This window comes from Oncorhynchus mykiss, chromosome 5, assembly GCF_013265735.2.
Source record: "Oncorhynchus mykiss isolate Arlee chromosome 5, USDA_OmykA_1.1, whole genome shotgun sequence".
NCBI lineage: Eukaryota > Metazoa > Chordata > Actinopteri > Salmoniformes > Salmonidae > Oncorhynchus > Oncorhynchus mykiss.
This window is the reverse complement of record NC_048569.1, coordinates 2,982,531-3,004,339: the sequence shown is the minus strand read 5'-3', so window position 1 is coordinate 3,004,339 and position 21,809 is coordinate 2,982,531. Positions and strand designations below refer to the sequence as shown.

The following is a 21,809-nucleotide window of genomic DNA, read 5'->3' as shown; positions in this document are numbered from 1 at the left end:
TCTCCTACTCAACCTCCCGAAAAAAAAGCTTCTACCAAGCAGCTGTGACACCTACTCCCGCTGCATGCGGCACTGCTGCAAGGATCCCACCCAGCGATCTGCTCCCCGTCTGCCCTGGCCTGTCTCCCCCTGTCTGGTACAGGTACCTCAGCCACATACACACACATCCTGCAGGCTTTGGACTGATCAAAATTTTATGTAGGCTAATTAACTTGTTCTACAGCTGCACCATCGACAGCATCCTGACTGGTTGCATCACCGCCTGGTATGGCAACTGCTCGGCCTCCGATTGCACTACAGAGGGCAGTGTGTACGGCCCAGTTCATCACTGGGGCCAATTGTCAAAGACTCCAGCCACCCTAGTCAAAAACTGTTCTCTCTGCTACTGCACGGCAAGCGGTACCGGAGCGCCAAGTCTAGGTCCAAAAGACTTCTTAACAACTTCTACCAGCAAGCCATGACTCCTGAACAGTTAGTCAAAGGGCTACCCAGACCCCTCATTTACGCTGCTGCTACTCTCTGTTTATTATCAATTAACTCTACAGTGCCTTGCGAAAGTATTCGGCCCCCTTGAACTTTGCGACCTTTTGCCACATTTCAGGCTTCAAACATAAAGATATAAAACTGTATTTTTTTGTGAAGAATCAACAACAAGTGGGACACAATCATGAAGTGGAACGACATTTATTGGATATTTCAAACTTTTTTAACAAATCAAAAACTGAAAAATTGGGCGTGCAAAATTATTCAGCCCCTTTACATTCAGTGCAGCAAACTCTCTCCAGAAGTTCAGTGAGGATCTCTGAATGATCCAATGTTGACCTAAATGACTAATGATGATAAATACAATCCACCTGTGTGTAATCAAGTCTCCGTATAAATGCACCTGCACTGTGATAGTCTCAGAGGTCCGTTAAAAGCGCAGAGAGCATCATGAAGAACAAGGAACACACCAGGCAGGTCCGAGATACTGTTGTGAAGAAGTTTAAAGCCGGATTTGGATACAAAAAGATTTCCCAAGCTTTAAAAATCCCAAGGAGCACTGTGCAAGCGATAATATTGAAATGGAAGGAGTATCAGACCACTGCAAATCTACCAAGACCTGGCCGTCCCTCTAAACTTTCAGCTCGCACAAGGAGAAGACAAGAGGCAGCCAAGAGGCCCATGATCATTCTGGATGAACTGCAGAGATCTACAGCTGAGGTGGGAGACTCTGTCCATAGGACAACAATCAGTCGCATATTGCACAAATCTGGCCTTTATGGAAGAGTGGCAAGAAGAAAGCCATTTCTTAAAGATATCCATAAAAAGTGTTGTTAAAAGTTTGCCACAAGCCACCTGGGAGACACACCAAACATGTGGAAGAAGGTGCTCTGGTCAGATGAAACCAAAATTGAACTTTTTGGCAACAATGCAAAACGTTATGTTTGGCGTAAAAGCAACACAGCTGAACACACCATCCCCACTGTCAAACATGGTGGTGGCAGCATCATGGTTTGGGCCTGCTTTTCTTCAGCAGGGACAGGGAAGATGGTTAAAATTGATGGGAAGATGGATGGAGCAAAATACAGGACCATTCTGGAAGAAAACCTGATGGAGTCTGCAAAAGACCTGAGACTGGGACGGAGATTTGTCTTCCAACAAGACAATGATCCAAAACATAAAGCAAAATCTACAATGGAATGGTTCAAAAATAAACATATCCAGGCGTTAGAATGGCCAAGTCAAAGTCCAGACCTGAATCCAATCGAGAATCTGTGGAAAGAACTGAAAACTGCTGTTCACAAATGCTCTCCATCCAACCTCACTGAGCTTCAGCTGTTTTGCAAGGAGGAATGGGAAAAAAATTCAGTCTCTCGATGTGCAAAACTGATAGAGACATACCCCAAGCGACTTACAGCTGTAATCGCAGCAAAAGGTGGCGCTACAAAGTATTAACTTAAAAATCCCAAGGGGGCTGAATAATTTTGCACGCCCAATTTTTCAGGTTTTGATTTGTTAAAAAAGTTTGAAATATCCAATTAATCCAATTAATTAAATGTCGTTCCACTTCATGATTGTGTCCCACTTGTTGTTGATTCTTCACAAAAAAATACAGTTTTATATCTTCATGTTTGAAGCCTAAAATGTGGCAAAAGGTCGCAAAGTTCAAGGGGGCCGAATACTTTCGCAAGGCACTGTACCTACCTGTACATATTACCTCAATTACCCTGACTAACCGGTGCCCCCGCACATTGATTCTGCACCGGTACCCCCTGTATATAGCCTCCACATTGACTCTGTACCGTAACACCATGTATATAGCCTCCACATTGACTCTGTACCGTAACACCCTGTATATAGCCTCCACATTGACTCTGTACCGTAACACCCTGTATATAGCCTCCACATTGACTCTGTACCGTAACACCCTGTATATAGCCTCCACATTGACTCTGTACCGTACCCCCCTGTATATCGCCTCCACATTGACACTGTACCGTAATACCCTGTATATAGCCTCCACATTGACTCTGTACCGTAATACCGTGTATATAGCCTCCACATTCACTCTGTACCGGTACCCCCTGTATATAGCCTCCACATTGACTCTGTACCGGTACCTCCTGTATATAGCTCCACATTGACTCTGTACCGGTACCCCCTGTATATAGCCTCCACATTCACTCTGTACCGGTACCCCCTGTATATAACCTCCACATTCACTCTGTACCGGTACCCCCTGTATATAGCCTCCACACTGACTCTGTACCGGTACCCCCTGTACATAGCCTCCACATTGACTCTGTACCGGTACCCCCTGTATATAGCCTCCACATTGACTCTGTACCGGTACCCCCTGTATATAGCCTCCACATTGACTCTGTACCGGTACCCCCTGTATATAGCCTCCACATTCACTCTGTACCGGTACCCCCTGTATATAACCTCCACATTGACTCTGTACCGGTACCCCCTGTACATAGCCTCCACATTGACTCTGTACCGTAACACCATGTATATAGCCTCCACATTGACTCTGTACCGTAACACCCTGTATATAGCCTCCACATTGACTCTGTACCGTAACACCCTGTATATAGCCTCCACATTGACTCTGTACCGTAACACCCTGTATATAGCCTCCACATTGACTCTGTACCGTACCCCCCTGTATATCGCCTCCACATTGACACTGTACCGTAATACCCTGTATATAGCCTCCACATTGACTCTGTACCGTAATACCGTGTATATAGCCTCCACATTGACTCTGTACCGTAACACCCTGTATATAGCCTCCACATTCACTCTGTACCGGTACCCCCTGTATATAGCCTCCACATTCACTCTGTACCGGTACCCCCTGTATATAGCCTCCACATTGACTCTGTACCGTAACACCCTGTATATAGCCTCCACATTCACTCTGTACCGGTACCCCCTGTATATAGCCTCCACATTGACTCTGTACCGGTACCTCCTGTATATAGCTCCACATTGACTCTGTACCGGTACCCCCTGTATATAGCCTCCACATTCACTCTGTACCGGTACCCCCTGTATATAACCTCCACATTCACTCTGTACCGGTACCCCCTGTATATAGCCTCCACACTGACTCTGTACCGGTACCCCCTGTACATAGCCTCCACATTGACTCTGTACCGGTACCCCCTGTATATAGTCTCCACATTGACTCTGTACCGGTACCCCTGTATATAACCTCCACACTGCTGCTCTTTAATTATTTGTTACTTATATTTTTAATGATTTACTTATCTGTTTTTTTACTTAACACTTATTTTTTCATTAAACTGCATTGTTGTTTAAGGGCTTGTAATTAATAATTTCAGGTCTACACCTGTTGCATTCGGCGCATTTGACAAAAAACATTTGTTTTGATTTGAGAAGCTTATTTTGTGAGCTTACTTAGAAGCGCGTTAATTAACTTGCATAGGCCTACTATTTAGTTAACTAGTATAGGCCTGCTATTTATTAATTGAACTAGTGTAGGTCTAATATTTATTTAACTAGTTTAGGCCTACTATTTATTTAACTAGTTTAGGCCTACTATTTATTTAACTAGTACAGGCCGACTATTTATTTAGTTAACTGGTATTAACCTACCATTTATTAATTTAATTAGTATAGGCCTACTATTTATTAATTGAACTAGTATAGGCCTCTATTTGTTTAGTTCATTAGTATAGGCCTACTATTTATTTAGTTAACTAGTATAGGCCTACTAAATATTTAGTTAACTAGTATAGGCTTACTATTTATTTCGTTAACTAGTGTAGGCCTACTATTTATTTAGTTAACAAGTGTAGGCCTACTATTTATTTAGTTAACTAGTGTAGGCCTACTATTAATTTAACTTGTGTATGCCTACTATAAATTTAGTTAACTAGTATAGGCTTACTATTTATTTAGTTAACTAGTGTAGGCCTACTATTTATTTATTTAACTAGTGTAGGCCTACTATTAATTTAACTAGTGTATGCCTACTATTAATTTAGTTAACTAGTGTAGTCCTACTATTTATTTAGTTAACTAGTATAGACCTACTATTTATTAATTTAACTAGTGTATGCCTACTATTTATTTAGTTAACTAGTGTAGGCCTACTATTAATTTAACTAGTGTAGGCCTACTATTTATTTAGTTAACTAGTGTAGGCCTACTATTTATTAATTGAACTAGTATAGACCTACTATTTACTTAGTTAACTAGTGTAGACAAACTATTTATTAATTTAACTAGTGTATTCCTACAATGTATTAATTTAACTAGTATAGACTTACTATTTATTAATTTAACTAGTATAGACCTACTATTTATTAATTTCACTAGTGTATATCTACTATTTATTAATTTAACTAGTGTATTCCTACTATTTATTAATTTAACTAGTATAGACCTACTATTTATTAATTTAACTAGTATAGACCTACTATTTATTAATTTAACTAGTGTAGATCTACTATTCATTAATTTAACTAGTATAGACCTACTATTTATTAATTTAACTAGTGTAGATCTACTATTTATTAATTTAACTAGTATAGACCTACTATTTATTAATTTAACTAGTGTAGATCTACTATTTATTAATTTAACTAGTGTAGACCAACTATTTATTAATTTAACTAGTATAGACCTACTATTTATTAATTTAACTAGTATAGACCTACTATTTATTAATTTAACTAGTGTAGATCTACTATTTATTAATTTAACTAGTATAGACCTACTATTTATTAATTTAACTAGTATAGACCTACTATTTATTAATTTAACTAGTGTATTCCTACTATTTATTAATTTAACTAGTATAGACCTACTATTTATTAATTTAACTAGTATAGACCTACTATTTATTAATTTAACTAGTATAGACCAAGTATTTATTATTTTAACTAGTATAGACCTACTATTTATTAATTTAACTAGTATAGACCTACTATTTATTAATTTAACTAGTATAGACCTACTATTTATTAATTTAACTAGTGTATTCCTACTATTTATTAATTTAACTAGTATAGACCTACTATTTATTAATTTAACTAGTATAGACCTACTATTTATTAATTTAACTAGTATAGACCAAGTATTTATTATTTTAACTAGTATAGACCTACTATTTATTAATTTAACTAGTATAGACCTACTATTTATTAATTTAACTAGTATAGACCAACTATTTATTAATTTAACTAGTATAGACCTACTATTTATTAATTTAACTAGTATAGACCTACTATTTATTAATTTAACTAGTATAGACCTACTATTTATTAATTTAACTAGTGTATTCCTACTATTTATTAATTTAACTAGTATAGACCTACTATTTATTAATTTAACTAGTATAGATCAACTATTTATTAATTTAACTAGTATAGACCTACTATTTATTAATTTAACTAGTATAGACCTACTATTTATTAATTTAACTAGTGTAGACCTACTATTTATTAATTTAACTAGTGTATTCCTACTATTTTTTTATTTGATTTCATACTTTTATAGTCTACAGAACTCATAGAGCGCTGTTCTCTGAAGTTATCGCTCTTACAATGGCCCCAAGCTGTTACATTTTTTACAGTGACTCCTGCGCGCTTTGTTGACTATGAACTTGCTAGTTACCCGACCGTGGGACAGAAAATGTTTGTTCACACTCGGCACTCTGACTCTCCATTGGTTACACAGACTCTTGGCCACTCATCCTATTCTAACCCTGTCTCATCGGCTTAGTATTAAATTGTTGTACAATAGGATCTTGTTACCATCTGATGCACATTCAAATGTCATAAAACATCAACACTGCAAATCTTTCCCTGTCCTCTGCCGTGCCCTGATTATATTACTAATGATGATACTGGAAATGTTAATGTACACCCTGGCCCATCTACTGTTGCTAGCCCCAATTCTGACTTGTGCTCTGATTTCTGCATCAATGATTTCTGTTCTCGTAAAAGCCTGGGTTTTCTGCATGTTAACACTAGAAGCTTATTACCTAAAATGGATCAATTGAAAGTGTGGGTTCACAGCTTCAATCCACATGTGTTGGTCATTACTGAGATGTGGTTAATGAAGAGTGTTTTGAACACTGATATTAACCTTTCTGGTTATAACCTTTTTTGACAAGACAGATCTTCCAAAGGCGGTGGAGTGGCAATCTTTACCAAGGAACACATTCAGAGCTCTGTTGTCTATCAAGTCTGTCCCCAAACAATTTGATTTGCTGGTTTTAAGCATTAAGCTTTCAAATAGCTCTTTGTTGACTGTGGCTGGGTGATATCGTCCTCCATCACCACCGGCCGGTACCCTACAGCTCTCTCCTGGCCCCTTACCAGTGCTTCATTTGGAAAAGAAATTAGGAGGTGACAGAAAAGAAAGGGAGTGTGTAGCCCTGTAGCCCTGTTGCCATGTAGCCATGTAACCCTGTAGCCCTGTAACCCTGAAGCCCTGGAGCCATGTAGCCATGTAACCCTGTAACCCTGTAACCCTGTAGCTTAGTAACCCTGTAGCCCTGTAGCTCTGTAACCCTGTAACCCTGTAGCCCTGTAACCATCCCTGTAGCCCTGTAGCTCTGTAACCCTGTAACCATGTAGCCCTGTAACCCTGTAGCCCTGTAGCTCTGTAACCCTGTAGCCATGTAACCCTGTAGCCCTGTAGCTCTGTAACCCTGTAGCCATATAGCCCTGTAACCTTGTAGCCCTGTAGCCCTGTAGCCATGTAACCCTGTAGCCCTGTAACCCTGTAGCCATGTAACCCTGTAGCCCTGTAACCCTGTAGCCATGTAACCCTGTAGCCCTGTAGCCATGTAACCCTGTAGCCCTGTAACCCTGTAGCCATGTAACCCTTTAGCCCTGTAACCTTGTAGCCCTGTAGCCATGTAACCCTGTAGCCATGTAACCCAGGCTTCACAGATCAGTGACTGAGTTAAACTCAAAATATGCTATTCTATACTTTTGAAAATACATTTTCTTATTTTTTTATTTTTATTTTAGGACCTGCCTAAACAAATGAATAAAAATCTATTCGCTGTTTCATGTAGTAGGCTATGTATGATAGAAATATACGGAGCTGCTGAAGGTATAGATCAATATACGGAGCTACTGAAGGTATAGATCAATATACGGAGCTACTGAAGTTATAGATCAATATACGGAGCTGCTGAAGGTATAGATCAATATACGGAGCTGCTGAAGGTATAGATCAATATACGGAGCTACTGAAGGTATAGATCAATATACAGAGCTACTGAAGTTATAGATCAATATACGGAGCTACTGAAGTTATAGATCAATGTACGGAGCTACTGAAGTTATAGATCAATATACGGAGCTACTGAAGGTATAGATCAATATACGGAGCTACTGAAGGTATAGATCAATATACGGAGCTACTGAAGGTATAGATCAATATACGGAGCTACTGAAGATATAGATCAATATACGGAACTACTGAAGGTATAGATCAATATATGGAGCTACTGAAGGTATAGATCAATATACGGAGCTACTGAAGGTATAGATCAATATACGGAGCTGCTGAAGGTATAGATCAATATACGGAGCTACTGAAGGTATAGATCAATATACGGAGCTACTGAAGGTATAGATCAATATATGGAGCTACTGAAGGTATAGATCAATATACGGAGCTACTGAAGGTATAGATCAATATACGGAGCTACTGAAGGTATAGATCAATATACGGAGCTACTGAAGGTATAGATCAATAAATATACGGAGCTACTGAAGGTATAGATCAATATACGGAGCTACTGAAGGTATAGATCAATATACGGAGCTGCTGAAGGTATAGATCAATATACCGTCAACGAGGATGTAAATGAGGAAGCCTACTGATCGCCAGCAGGCCACGTCAACAAGTGGAACATACCGTTTATTTAGGCCTACACTGTGCATTTTTTTACGGGTTTGGAATGTCTTATAAAAATGGGAATTTAAACTCCAACTCCACCCGTTGTATTTTTACATCTCAATAACTAAGGCTGTGGGCACCAAACTGAAAAAATAAATGGGCCCATCCATGGAAATTACCGTCCAACTGATTTGTTCTGGCGCCGGGTCTGGGTTATCTACTCAACACAAGAGGGCAGAGTTAGGGCCCCTTGCAGCAGACAGCACTGAAGTGTAGGGTTTAGTGTGGAGTGTGTATGTACTCACCATATCAGGGCCAGAGTTAGGGCCCCTTGCAGCAGACATCACTGTAGTGTAGGGTTTAGTGTGGAGTGTGTATGTACTCACCATATCAGGGCCAGAGTTAGGGCCCCTTGCAGCAGACATCACTGTAGTGTAGTGTTTAGTGTGGAGTGTGTATGTACTCACCATATCAGGGCCAGAGTTAGGGCCCCTTGCAGCAGACATCACTGTAGTGTAGTGTTTAGTGTGGAGTGTGTATGTACTCACCATATCAGGGCCAGAGTTAGGGCCCCTTGCAGCAGACATCACTGTAGTGTAGTGTTTAGTGTGGAGTGTGTATGTACTCACCATATCAGGGCCAGAGTTAGGGCCCCTTGCAGCAGACATCACTGTAGTGTAGTGTTTAGTGTGGAGTGTGTATGTACTCACCATATCAGGGCCAGAGTTAGGGCCCCTTGCAGCAGACAGGAGGACCAGAGGAGGGGTGAGGGGAGGTGTCGGGACGATGAAGCTCTGCCCACTGGGACACCTGCCCTATGGGGCTCTGCTGAGGGAGGGGCCGGGGAGGGGGTAGTCTCTGGAACACAGCCAATCACAACACAGCCAATTATAACGTAACAAGTCAGATACACATATCCAATCAGAACATAGCAGGTTAAAACACAGCCAATAAGAAGGCAACAGAGATGGCAGGACATGTCTGACCATAGTGCAATGTCAGAATAGAACATAGATACATACATATAGCTCCATACAGTATATCTACAGCCACTATACACTTGTCAACATATCAAAAACTCAATAAAGACAGCAGGGCATGCCAAGACATCTTCTACCATAGTAGACCATGACAGAACATCTTATACTAGAGCAGAACATGACAGGACATATTCTACTAGAGCATAACATGACAGGACATATTCTACTAGAGCAGATCATGACAGGACATATTCTACTAGAGCAGAACATGACAGAACATATTCTACTAGAGCAGAACACGACAGGACATATTCTACTAGAGCAGAACATGACAGGACATCTTCTACTAGAGCAGAACATGACAAAATATCTTCTAATAGAGCAGAACATGACAGGACATATTCTACCAGAGCAGAAGATGTCAGGACATGCTTGACCAGAGCAGAAGATGTCAGGACATGTTTGACCAGAGCAGAAGATGACAGGACATCTTCTACCAGAGCAGAACATCTTCTACCATAGTAGACCATGACAGAACATCTTTGACCAGAGCATAATATAACAGAACATCTTCGACCAGAGCATAATATAACAGAACATATTCTACTAGAGCAGAACATGCCAGGACATATTCTACCAAAACAGAACATGCCAGAACAACTTATACCAGAGCAGAACATGACAGGACATCTTCTACTAGAGCAGAACATGACATGACATCTTCAACCAAAACAGAACATGACAGAACAACTTCTACCAGAGCAGAACATGAGAGAACATCTTCTACGAGAGCAGAGCATCTTCAACCAGAGCAGAACATGACAGGACATCTTCAACCAGAGCAGAACATCTTCAACCAGAGCAGAACATGACAGGACATCTTCAACCAGAGCAGAACATCTTCTACCAGAGCAGAACATGACATCTTCTACCAGAGCAGAACATGACAGGACATCTTCTACCAGAGCAGAACATGACAGGACATCTTCTACCAGAGCAGAACATCTTCTACCAGAGCAGAACATGACAGGACATCTTCTACCAGAGCAGAACATCTTCAACCAGAGCAGAACATGACAGAACATCTTCTACCAGAGCAGAACTTAGAGTAGCCTAGATAGCGACCTCAGCCCAACACCAAGCAACCTCTTCAGATGTTAGGATCTCTTGGCGTAAGGGCTAAGATGATGGGGTTGAGTCCCAACCCTGGCTGGGTTTGAGTCCCAGCCAGGGCTACCCCCCAAAATGTCATACAATACCTAAAATCAAATCAAGTGTTATTTGTCACATGCTTGGTAAACAACAAGTGTAGATGCTTACTTAAGGTCCTTCCCAACAATGGAGAGAGACGAACACTGAAATGCTTCCTTAGGGCCCTTCCCAACAATGCAGAGAGTAAGAAATTGAGATATCATAGAAAAATAACAATGAATAAATCCACAATGAGTAACAATAAGTCGATGTGCAGGGGTACGAGGTAATTGAGGTAGATACACTTCATGGCCAAAATCATGGGCATTAATATTCAGTTGGTCCCCCCTTTGCTGCTACAACAGCCTCCACTCTTCTGGGAAGGCTGTTATAGCAGGTCAGGGCTCTGTGCAGGCCAGTCAAGTTCTTCCACATCGATCTCGAAAAACCAATTCTCTAAGGACCTCGCTTTGTACACAGGGACATTGTCATGCTGAAATGAGTGCTCGATTTGATAGACCTATCAGCAATGGCTGTGGCTGAAATAGGTGAATCCAATCATTTGAAGGGGTGTCCACATATTTTCATATGTACAGTCCATAATGACAGACTGTATTATTAATTACAGTATGACAGACTATAATGGTTACAGTAGTTAATGACAGACTGTATTATTAATTACAGCATGACAGACTATAATGGTTACAGTAGTTAATGACAGACTACAGTGCCTTCGGAAAGTATTCAGATCCCTTGACTTTTTCTCCATTTTGTTATATTACAACCTTATTATAAAATGGATTATGGAAAATGGCCTACTTCCGGCGTTTAGTGGAGAGGGTAGTAAGTTTTAAGTTCCTCGGCGTACACATCACGAAAAAACTGAATTGGTCCACCCACACAGACAGCAGCGCCTCTTCAACCTCAGGAGGCTGAAGAAATTTAGCTTGTCACCAAAAGCACTCACAAACTTTTACAGATGCACAATCGAGAGCATCCTGTCGGGCTCTATCACCGCCTGATACGGCACCTGCTCTAACATTGAGTGGCTGCTGCCAACATACTGACTCAACTCCAGCCACTTTAATAATGGAAAATTGATGTACATTTTTTTATCACTAGCCACTTTAAACAATGCTTCTTTTATATGTTTACATACCCTAAATTACTCATCTCATATGTATATACTGTACTCGATACCATCTACTGCATCTTGCCTATGCCGTTCTGTACCATCACTCATTCATATATCTTTATGTACATATTCTTTATTCCTTTACACTTGTGTGTATAAGGTAGTTGTTGTGGAATTGTTAGGTTATTACTGCATTGTCAGAACTAGAAGCACAAGCATTTCGCAACACTCGCATGAACATTTGCCAACCATGTGTATGTGACAAATAACATTTGATTTGATTTAATAGTTTTTTCCCTTATTCCCTTTTCCCCCTCAACAATCTACACACAATACCGCATAATGAAAAAGCAAAAACAGGTTCATAGTATTATTTTTAAATTCATAAAAAAATGTAAAACTGAAATATGACATTTACATAAGTATTCAGACCCTTTAATCAGTACTTTGTTTAAGCACCTTTGGCTGCAATTACAGCCTCGAGTCTTCTTTGGTATGACGCTACAAGCTTGGCACACCTGTATTTGGGGAGTTTCTCCAATTCTTCTCTGCAGATCCTCTCAAGCTCTGTCAGGTTGGATGGGAAGCATTGCTGCACAGCTATTTTAGGTCTCTCCAGAGATGTTAGATCGGGTTCAAGTCCGGGCTCTGGCTGGGCCACTCAACAACATTCAGAGACTTGTCCCAAAGCCTTGTCTTGGCTGTGTGCTTAGGGTCGTTGTCCTGTTGGAAGGTGAACCTTCACCCCAGTCTGAGGTCCTGAGCGCTCTGGAGCAGGTTTTCATCAAGTTTCTCTTTGTACTTTGCTCCGTTCATCTTTCCCTTGATCCTGACTAGTGTCCCAGTCCCTGCCTCTGAAAATAATTCCCACAGAATGATGCAGCCAACATCATACTTCCCTGTAGGGGTGGTGCCAGGTTTCCTCCCAACATGATGCCAAAGAGTTCAATCTTGGTTTCATCAGACCAGAGAATCTTGTTTCTCTTGGTCTGAGAGTCCATTAGGTGCCTTTTGGCAAACTCCAAGCAGGCTGTCACATTCCTTTTACTGAAGAGCGGCTTTCGTCTGGCCACTGTACCATAAAGGCCTGATTGGTGGAGTGCTGCAGAGATGGTTGTCCTTCTGGATCTCCTATCTCCACAGAGGAACTCTGAAGCTCTGTCAGAGTGACTATCGGGTTCTTTGTCACCTTCTTGACCAAGGCCCTTCTCCTTCGATTGTTCAGTTTGTCCCTGCGGCCAGCTTAAGGAAGAGTCTTGGTGGTTCCAAACTTATTCCATTTTAAAATGATGGAGGCCACTGTGTTCTTGGGGACCTTCAATGCTGCAGAAATGTTTTGGTACCCTTCCCTAGATCTTTGCCGCCAAAGGCTCTCTACAGGTAAAGCAACAGGACACTCTGGACAGGTAGAGCAACAGGACACTCTGTACAGGTAAAGCAACAGGAAACTCTGTACAGGTGCAGGTAAATCAACAGGACACTCTGTACAGGTAAAGCAACAGGACACTCTGTACGGGTAGAGGTAAAGCAACAGGACAGATAAAAAACAGTATCAGCAGTGAATGTGCAAAAATTGCCAATGCACACTAACTATTCAGCAGTCTTATGGCTTGGGGTTAGATGCTGTTCAGGGTCCTGTTGGTTCCAGACTTGCAATTTATGACTTGGGTGGTTGGAGTCTTTCACAATTTTTAGGGCCTTCCTCTGATTCCGCCTGGTATAGAGGTCCTGGATGGCAGGAAGCTTGGCCCCAGTGATGTACTGGGCCGTACTCACTATCCTCTGTAGCGCCTTGTGATTGGATGCCAAGTTGTTGTCATACCAAGCGGCGATGCCGCCAGTCAAGATGCTCTCAATGGCACAGCTGTAGAACTTTTTTGAAGATCTGAGGAACCATGCATGAGGGGGCCAAACCTACTTGTCCAGCCAAAATACACCTGTCAAGATATTTCTAAAAGGAAGGATGAACATTTACTACAGCTAGTTATCAGAAAACTGGCCTAAATGTGAATATGACCAATTAAAATCTCCAAGAACTGTCAATAACATAGTTGTTATAGATAATATATATTGTTGTATAGTTGTTATACATGCAGTTAGGAAGTGAACTGGTACTGAGTACACATTCATATTATTGCTGCCCTGTTAAAAACGTCTTAGTGATAGGCGTGCCGTCAATGGGACAGTTGTAAATCCTGCAGCACCTTGTGTCTCGATCGCAGATTTTTAGAGCAACAACAAGTGTCGGTACATATGAGTGTGTTATATTGTCTGAAAGCTTAAATTCTTGTTAATATAAATGCACTGTCCAGTGTATAGTAGCTTTTACTGTGAATAAATGCCATGCTATTGTTTGAGGAGAGCTCCTAAGAACAAAACACTTTTTTCATCGCGATAAGTTTGATACCTTCACCTCTGAAGGTGAAATGTGTGCTTACATTCTGAAATCTTGCTCTTATTCATCATCCCAAGGGTCCCAGAGATAACATGAAGTGTCGTTTTGTTAGATAAAATTATTTTTCATATCCTAAAAAGGTCCATATAGCATACACTATCGATTTTGTATTTCCACTCGTTCAATTTGCAAAGAAAGGAATCTGTGAAAATCTCACCCTAAACATTATTTCAACCAGTTAAATGACGTCCGTATTGATTCCTCAGAGATCCTAGAATGTAACCAGACTTCCCTATATCATTAGGGGGGAGTATATCCTACAGGACACCAAATTTGGTCCGAGAGCGACGCCTTCAAGGAGCACCGATGACGCGGACGACCATCACTTCATTGACTGTAACTTTGTCAAATCAGCACCAATCGGGGTTAAACAAAGCTAGCTAGATAGCCAATGAGCTGGGCTTTACGGGGGTATCGGGAAATTCCGTATCTGTCGCAAAATGTAGCTGCTAACCTTGTGCGACAACCAGCCTTTTCCTTTTGGACAAAAATTACAAGAATATGAAGTTATGAAAACTGGGTGTTTGCAAATGTTTATCTTATCATACGGCTACTAATACTGGAAAAGCTAAATCAAAGTCCAAGTACAAAGATTTGATGATATTCTTGCAGAAAAATGTAATGTGAATGTAAATGTCTCCTTCACGATTTGTCCAAATGTACCTGGGTGACTTCACATTAAATGTCATGTAGTTTGCTCATATTATCCGTCTGAAACACTGCTGCCATCTTGTGGATACCATCGCAATTACAACCAGAGTGAAAAATAAATGGTTGTTATTTACTTTACCAGATCTATTGTGTTATATTCTCCGACATTCCTTTCTCATTTCCACAAACTTCAAAGTATTTCCTTTCAAGTGGTACAATAGAGTATGCATATCCTTGCTTCAGGTCCTGAGCTACAGGCAGTTCGGGAAAATTGAAAAAAGGGGGATATGCCTGTATGGGCCAAATAATGATGATCCACACCCTATATGGGCCAAACAATGATGATCCACACCCTATATGGGCCAAATAATGATGATCCACACCCTATATGGGCCAAATAAGGATGATCCACACCATATATGGGCCAAATAAGGATGATCCACACCATATATGGGCCAAATAATGATGATCCACACCCTATATGTGCCAAAAAATTATCATACACACCTCTTCAAATATAGATATAATAATCTATTGAGCTCACAAGCAACGAATTAATCTACTATGGTGGGAGATTATAATATGTTTTTAAGTACCTCTATGGACCATAAAGGAAATCACACCACAAACTATCACCCTCTAGCACTTAAGGAGATCACAAAGACCATAGATACATTAGAACTAGTGGATATATGGAGACTGAAACACCCTGACCTAGTGAGATATACATGGAGGATTCTTAATCAAGATTACTTCCTGGTCTTGTTCTTGTTGGCATCAAAAGTTTTTAAAAAAGTGTTAATAGGAGACCGAATGCGATTGGACCACCATCTTATTGGCCTCCATATAAGTCTTACAGAATTTCCACGTTGACAGGGATATTGGAAATTTAATCAAAGCCTATTGGATGACAATTTCTTCTTAACTAAGACAAAATATTTCATAATTTACTTTTTTTTCTGCACAACACACAGTCAAAAGTTTGGACACCTACTCATTCAAGGGGTTTTCTTTATTTTTGACTATTTTATATATTGTAGAATAATAGTGGAGACATCAAAACTATGAAATAACACACATGGAATCATGTAGTAAACAAAAAATTGTTAAATAAATGAAAATATATTTTAGATTTTAGATTCTTCAGAATAGCCACCCTTTGCCTTACTGACAGCTTTGCACACTCTTGGCATTCTCTCAACCAGCTTCATGAGGTAGTCACCTGGAATGCATTTCAATTAACAGGTGTGCTTTGATAAAAAATCATTTGTGGAATTCCATTCCTTCTTAATGCGTTTGATCCAATCAGTTGTGTTGTGACAAGGTAGAGGTGGTATACAGAAGATAGCTCTATTTGGTAAAATACCAAGTCCATATTATGGCAAGAACAACTCAAATAATCAAAGAGAAATGACAGTCCATCATTACTTTAAGACATGAAGGTCAGTCAATCAGGAACATTTCAAGAACTTTGAAAGTTTCTTCAAGTGAAGTCGCAAAAACCATCCAGCGCTATGATGAATAAGTGACTGCCACATGAAAGGAGGACCCAGAGTTTCCTCTGCTGCAGAGGAAAATTCCTTAGTGTTAACTGCACCTCAGATTGCAGCCCAATTGAATGCTTCACAGAGTTCAAGTAACAGACACATCTCAACATCCACTGTTCAGAGATTGCGTGAATCAGGCGTTCATGGTCGAATTGCTGCAAACAAACAACTACTAAAGGACACCAATAATTTTGGTTACTGCTTAATTCCATGTGTGTTATTTCTTAGTTTTGATGTCTTCACTATTATTCTACAATGTAGAAAATAGTAAAAATAATGAAAAACCTCGGAATGAGTAGGTGTGTCCAGTAGGTGTGTCCAGTAGGTGTGTCCAGTAGGTGTGTGCAGTAGGTGTGTACAAACTGACTGGTACTGGACGTACATATGCAGCTGTCGAAAATATATCGAAAATATATGTGAATGTTTGCTCAATCCAAAGTTACAACCAACTGATTGTAGCAATACCACAAACATGGAGGAAAAGGGAGAAGGTAGAGAACTTGTTTGCCTGCCCGATATGAAAGATACAAATTGGCTGAAAGGAACTGGCATACATAGAAAAATATTCCACTTTCATTTGAGGACAAAATGTTGACAGCTGAGCCATACAGTTTGCAAAAAAATGGGAAGTTATTTTTGATGTACCGATTCCATGACACATGGTTTAAGAAATGGTACAAAAAACAACACTTGATTCTGAGGTCTATGGTGATAGGTGGGATGGGCTGAGAGAGGCTGAGGGGTGGGATTAAAGAGCTGAGGTCTATGGTGATAGGTGGGATGGGGCTGAGAGAGGCTGAGGGGTGGGATAAAAGAGCTGAGGTCTATGGTGATAGGTGGGATGGGCTGAGAGTGGCTGAGGGGGAGGGATTAAAGAGCTGAGGTCTATGGTGATAGGTGGGATGGGCTGAGAGAGGCTGAGGGGTGGGATTAAAGAGCTGAGGTCTATGGTGATAGGTGGGATTTGCTGAGAGTGGCTGAGGGGCAGGATTAAAGAGCTGAGGTCTATGGAGATAGGTGGGATGGGCTGATAGTGGCTGAGGGGTGGGATTAAAGACCTGAGGTCTATGGTGATAGGTGGGATGGGATGAGAGAGGCTGATGGGTGGGATTATAACGCTGAGGTCTATGGTGATAGGTGGAATGGACTGAGAGTGGCTGAGGGGGTGGGATTAAAGAGCTGAGGTCTATGGTGATAGGTGGGATGGGCTGAGAGTGGCTGAGGGGTGGGATTTAAGAGCTGAGGTCTATGGTGATAGGTGGGATGGGCTGAGAGAGGCTGAGGTGCAGGATTAAAGAGCTTTGTTTGTTAATGTATTATTGTTATGTGATTTCTTTATGTAAAATGACCATGTATATAAAAATGTATGTAGCAGAAAAGCTGAAAAAATATCAAAATGTGTCCTCCGAAGAGCGTGTGTTGTGATGGCTACATACTGAGGAGCGGTTCTTGCTCGGTGGTGGAGGGGATCTGTTTGGGTTAGGGTTGGGGTCAGGTTTGGGGTACGTACCGAGGAGTGGTTCCCGCTCAGTAGTGGAGGGGATCTGTTGGGGTTAGGGTTGGGGTCAGGTTTGGGGTACGTACCGAGGAGTGGTTCCTGCTCAGTGGTGGAGGGGATCTGTTGGGGTTAGGGTTGGGGTCAGGTTTGGGGTACGTACCGAGGAGTGGTTCCTGCTCAGTGGTGGAGGGGATCTGTTGGGGTTAGGGTTGGGGTCAGGGTTGGGGTACGTACTGAGGAACGGTTCCTGCTCGGTGGTGGAGGGGATCTGTTTGGGTTAGGGTTGGGGTTAGGGTTGGGGTACGTACCGAGGAGTGGTTCCTGCTCGGTGGTGGAGGGGATCTGTTGGGGTTAGGGTTGGGGTTAGGGTTGGGGTACGTACCGAGGAGTGGTTCCTGCTCAGTGGTGGAGGGGATCTGTTGGAGTTAGGGTTGGGGTCAGGGTTGGGGTACGTACCGAGGAGCGGTTCCTGCTTGGTGGTGGAGGGGATCTGTTTGGGTTAGGGTTGGGGTCAGGGTTGGGGTACATACCGAGGAGCGGTTCCTGCTCGGTGGTGGAGGGGATCTGTTGGGGTTAGGGTTGGGGTTAGGGTTGGGGTACGTACCGAGGAGTGGTTCCTGCTCGGTGGTGGAGGGGATCTGTTGGGGTTAGGGTTGGGGTTAGGGTTGGGGTACGTACCGAGGAGTGGTTCCTGCTCGGTGGTGAAGGGGATCTGTTGGGGTTTGTCCATCCAGGGGGTGGCGTGCACCGCGACGCTCCAGTCACTCCAGGTGCCGATCTCCATGTCCTTAGCCGCCACCTGGATGATGTACTCCTTCCCCGCGTACGCATCCGTTATGGTGTGGGCCGTACTGTCTGTCAACTCCACCTGAAACACACCAATCAGAGAGAAGCACCATCCGTTATGATGTGGGCCGTACTGTCTGTCAACTCCACCTGAAACACACCAATCAGAGAGAAGCACCATCCGTTATGGTGTGGGCCGTACTGTCTGTCAACTCCACCTAAAACACACCAATCAGAGAGAAGCACCATCCGTTATGATGTGGGCCGTACTGTCTGTCAACTCCACCTGAAACACACCAATCAGAGAGAAGCACCATCCGTTATGGTGTGGGCCGTATTGTCTGACAACTCCACCTGAAACACACCAATCAGAGAGAAGCACCAGACAGCCAATCAGAAAGAAGAGGTAGAACCACAGGAAGTGTGATATTATTGATTAAAACAAAGTGATGTAATAAATGACACAACAACAAGCTAACAATACTGAGGATCACTGCTGATGTGGACCACATGGTCAGCATTAGTAGATGGAGGCACTTCAACCCATTATGGAGAAAACAAATCTCCTTTAGGGAAACACTATTACACTGGAAATAACCAGTTCTACACCTGTCTGTGAGAAGGAAACAACGTGTAGTTTCAACACTCTGCTCTCATACCGTCACCACTTCCCCTGACATGACGAATAGCCTGAACACCTGAACCAAAGGTTTTTCATTTATCAAATAATGGGAAAATGTGGGAATGGAGGATTAAAACCAAACAACAACAAACAATACATATTGAGTGTCACTGAATCCTGCAAGGAAAGGGATGCCAGTGTTCCAACCTAAAGAGAAGAAGAAGAGAGAAATGATTGAAGAACTTCAGAGCTGTTCCATCGAGGGACAACTCCTTTAAGGGTCCACTGCAGCCGTCTCAACATCAAAAACAACATTTTACATAGTTGTATAGACACTGAGTGGACAAAACATTAGGAACACCTGCTCTTTCCATGACATAGACTGACCAGGTGAATCCAGGTGATCCCTTATTCAATCCACTTCAATCAGTGTAGATGAAGGGGAGGAGACAGGTTAAATAAGAATGTTTAAGTCTTGAGACAATTGAGACATGGATTGTGTATGTGTGCCAGAGGGTGAAGGGCAAGACAAAATATTTAAGTGCCTTTGAATGGGGTATGGTAGTAGGTGCCAGGCGCGTCGGTTAGATTGTGTCAAGAACTGTAACACTGCTGGGTTTTACACACTCAACAGTTTCCTGTGTGTCAAGAATGTTTCACCACCTAAAGGATATCCAGCCAACTTGACACAACTGTGGGAAGCATTGGAGTCAACATGGGGCCAGCATCCCTGTGGAACGCTTTCGACACCTTGTAGAGTCTATGACCTGATGAATTGAGGCTGTTCTGAGATCAAAAGGGGGGGGGGGTGGAGTGGAACTCAGTATTAGGATGTAGTGTCCGACCAAACACAGAACGTTGGCAACATACAATATTCATGTTCAAGACACATTTCATGGGTTTTATGAGGGTTTGGAGAATATTCCATCGACGTCCCACCTAGTTCATGACTTCATATATCAATTATACAGTCTACTGTCGAGGAAGAAATGTGAGCCCTGTCCTCTGTAATATAGCTAGCATAATCAATACGTACACTAACATTCTGCAAACACATTAAACCAGTGATGGAGGGAATCTGACCTCTGATCAGGGCATCATGGCAGAACTCAGTACAATTTAGGCAGGATTCATCTATAGGAAATGTTTATGCATTGGTATGGAGAGGAATGGTAATGCATTGGCATTGAGAGGAATGGTAATGCATTGGTATTGAGAGGAATGGTAATGCATTGGTATTGAGAGGAATGGTAATACTTTGGTATTGAGAGGAATGGTTATGCATTTGTATTGAGAGGAATGGTAATGCATTGGTATTGAGAGGAATGGTAATGCATTGGTATTGAGAGGAATGGTAATGCATTGGTATTGAGAGGAATGGTAATGCATTGGTATTGAGAGGATGGTAATGCATTTGTATTGAGAGGAATGGTAATGCATTGGTATTGAGAGGATGGTAATGCATTGAAGACTGCAGACTGTATAAAGGAAAGGTGATTGTTCACATTGTTCAACATGCAGTGTAGATACTACATTCACCCTGCTACTACAGTAGTGATAGAAAGGCTCTGTCTCACGTGTTGCCACTGGTCTCTGATGAGGGGTCTGTATCGTAGGAAGTACTTCAGGGGGAAGATCTCTACATCAGGCCAGGTAGAGGGACTGTTCCAGGTGACCTCCAAACGACGCACGTTGCTGGGGATGGGAGTGGCCACCACCCTTTCAGGGGGGTCTGGTTTCACTACAGGGAGAGAAATGGGTTGGGGTTCACATCACCACAATACAATATATACAGTTGTCAGAAATGTACACACCTTAGCCAAATACATTTCAACTCATTTTTTTTTTTTTTTTTACAATTACTGACATTTAATCCTTGTAAAAATTCCCTGTTTTAGGTCAATTAGGATTACCATTATATTTTAAGTGAAATGTCAGAATAATAGTAGAGACAATGATTTATTTAAGCTTTATTTATTTATTCACACTCCCAGTAGGTCAGAAGTTTAAACACACTCAATTAGCATTTTATAGCATTGCCTATAAATTGTTTAACTTGGGTCAAACATTTTGAGTAGCCTTCCACAAGCTTCCCTCAATAAATTGGGTGAATTTTGGCCCATTCCTCCTGACAGAGCTGATATAACTGAGTCAGGTTTATAGGCCTCCTTGCTCGCACACGTTTTTCAGTTCTGCCACAAACTTTCTATAGGATTGAGGTCAGGGCTTTGTGATGGTCACTCCAATACTTTGACTTTGTTGTCCTTAAGCCATTTTGCCACAACTTTGGAAGTATGTTTGGGGTCAATGTCCATTTGGAAGACCCCTTTGCGACCAATCTTTAACTTCCTGACTGATGTCTTGAGATGTTGCTTCAATATATCCACATAATTTCCTCATGATGCCATCTATTCCTCATGATGCCATCTATTTTGTGAAGTGCACCAGTCCCTTCTGCCCCAAAGCACCCCACAACATGCTGCCACTCCCATGCTTCACGGTTGGGATGGTGTTCTTCGGCTTGCAAGCCTCCCCCTGTGTCCTCCAAACAAAACGATGGTC

The 21,809-nt window shown here is 41.6% G+C and overlaps 1 protein-coding gene across 1 annotated transcript in view; it reads right to left on the bottom strand.

Annotated features, from left to right (window-relative positions):
• LOC118964552 (ciliary neurotrophic factor receptor subunit alpha-like) overlaps nt 1-21,809 on the bottom strand; it is a 361,591-nt gene that overhangs the window by 12,949 nt on the left and 326,833 nt on the right. The window contains exons 6-8 of the mRNA XM_036976606.1: nt 20,825-20,988; nt 18,518-18,707; nt 9,093-9,240 (exon numbers count right to left, since the gene is read on the bottom strand). Of these exons, the coding sequence (XP_036832501.1) occupies nt 9,093-9,240; nt 18,518-18,707; nt 20,825-20,988 (502 nt within the window). The remainder of the gene's footprint in view (nt 1-9,092; nt 9,241-18,517; nt 18,708-20,824; nt 20,989-21,809) is intronic.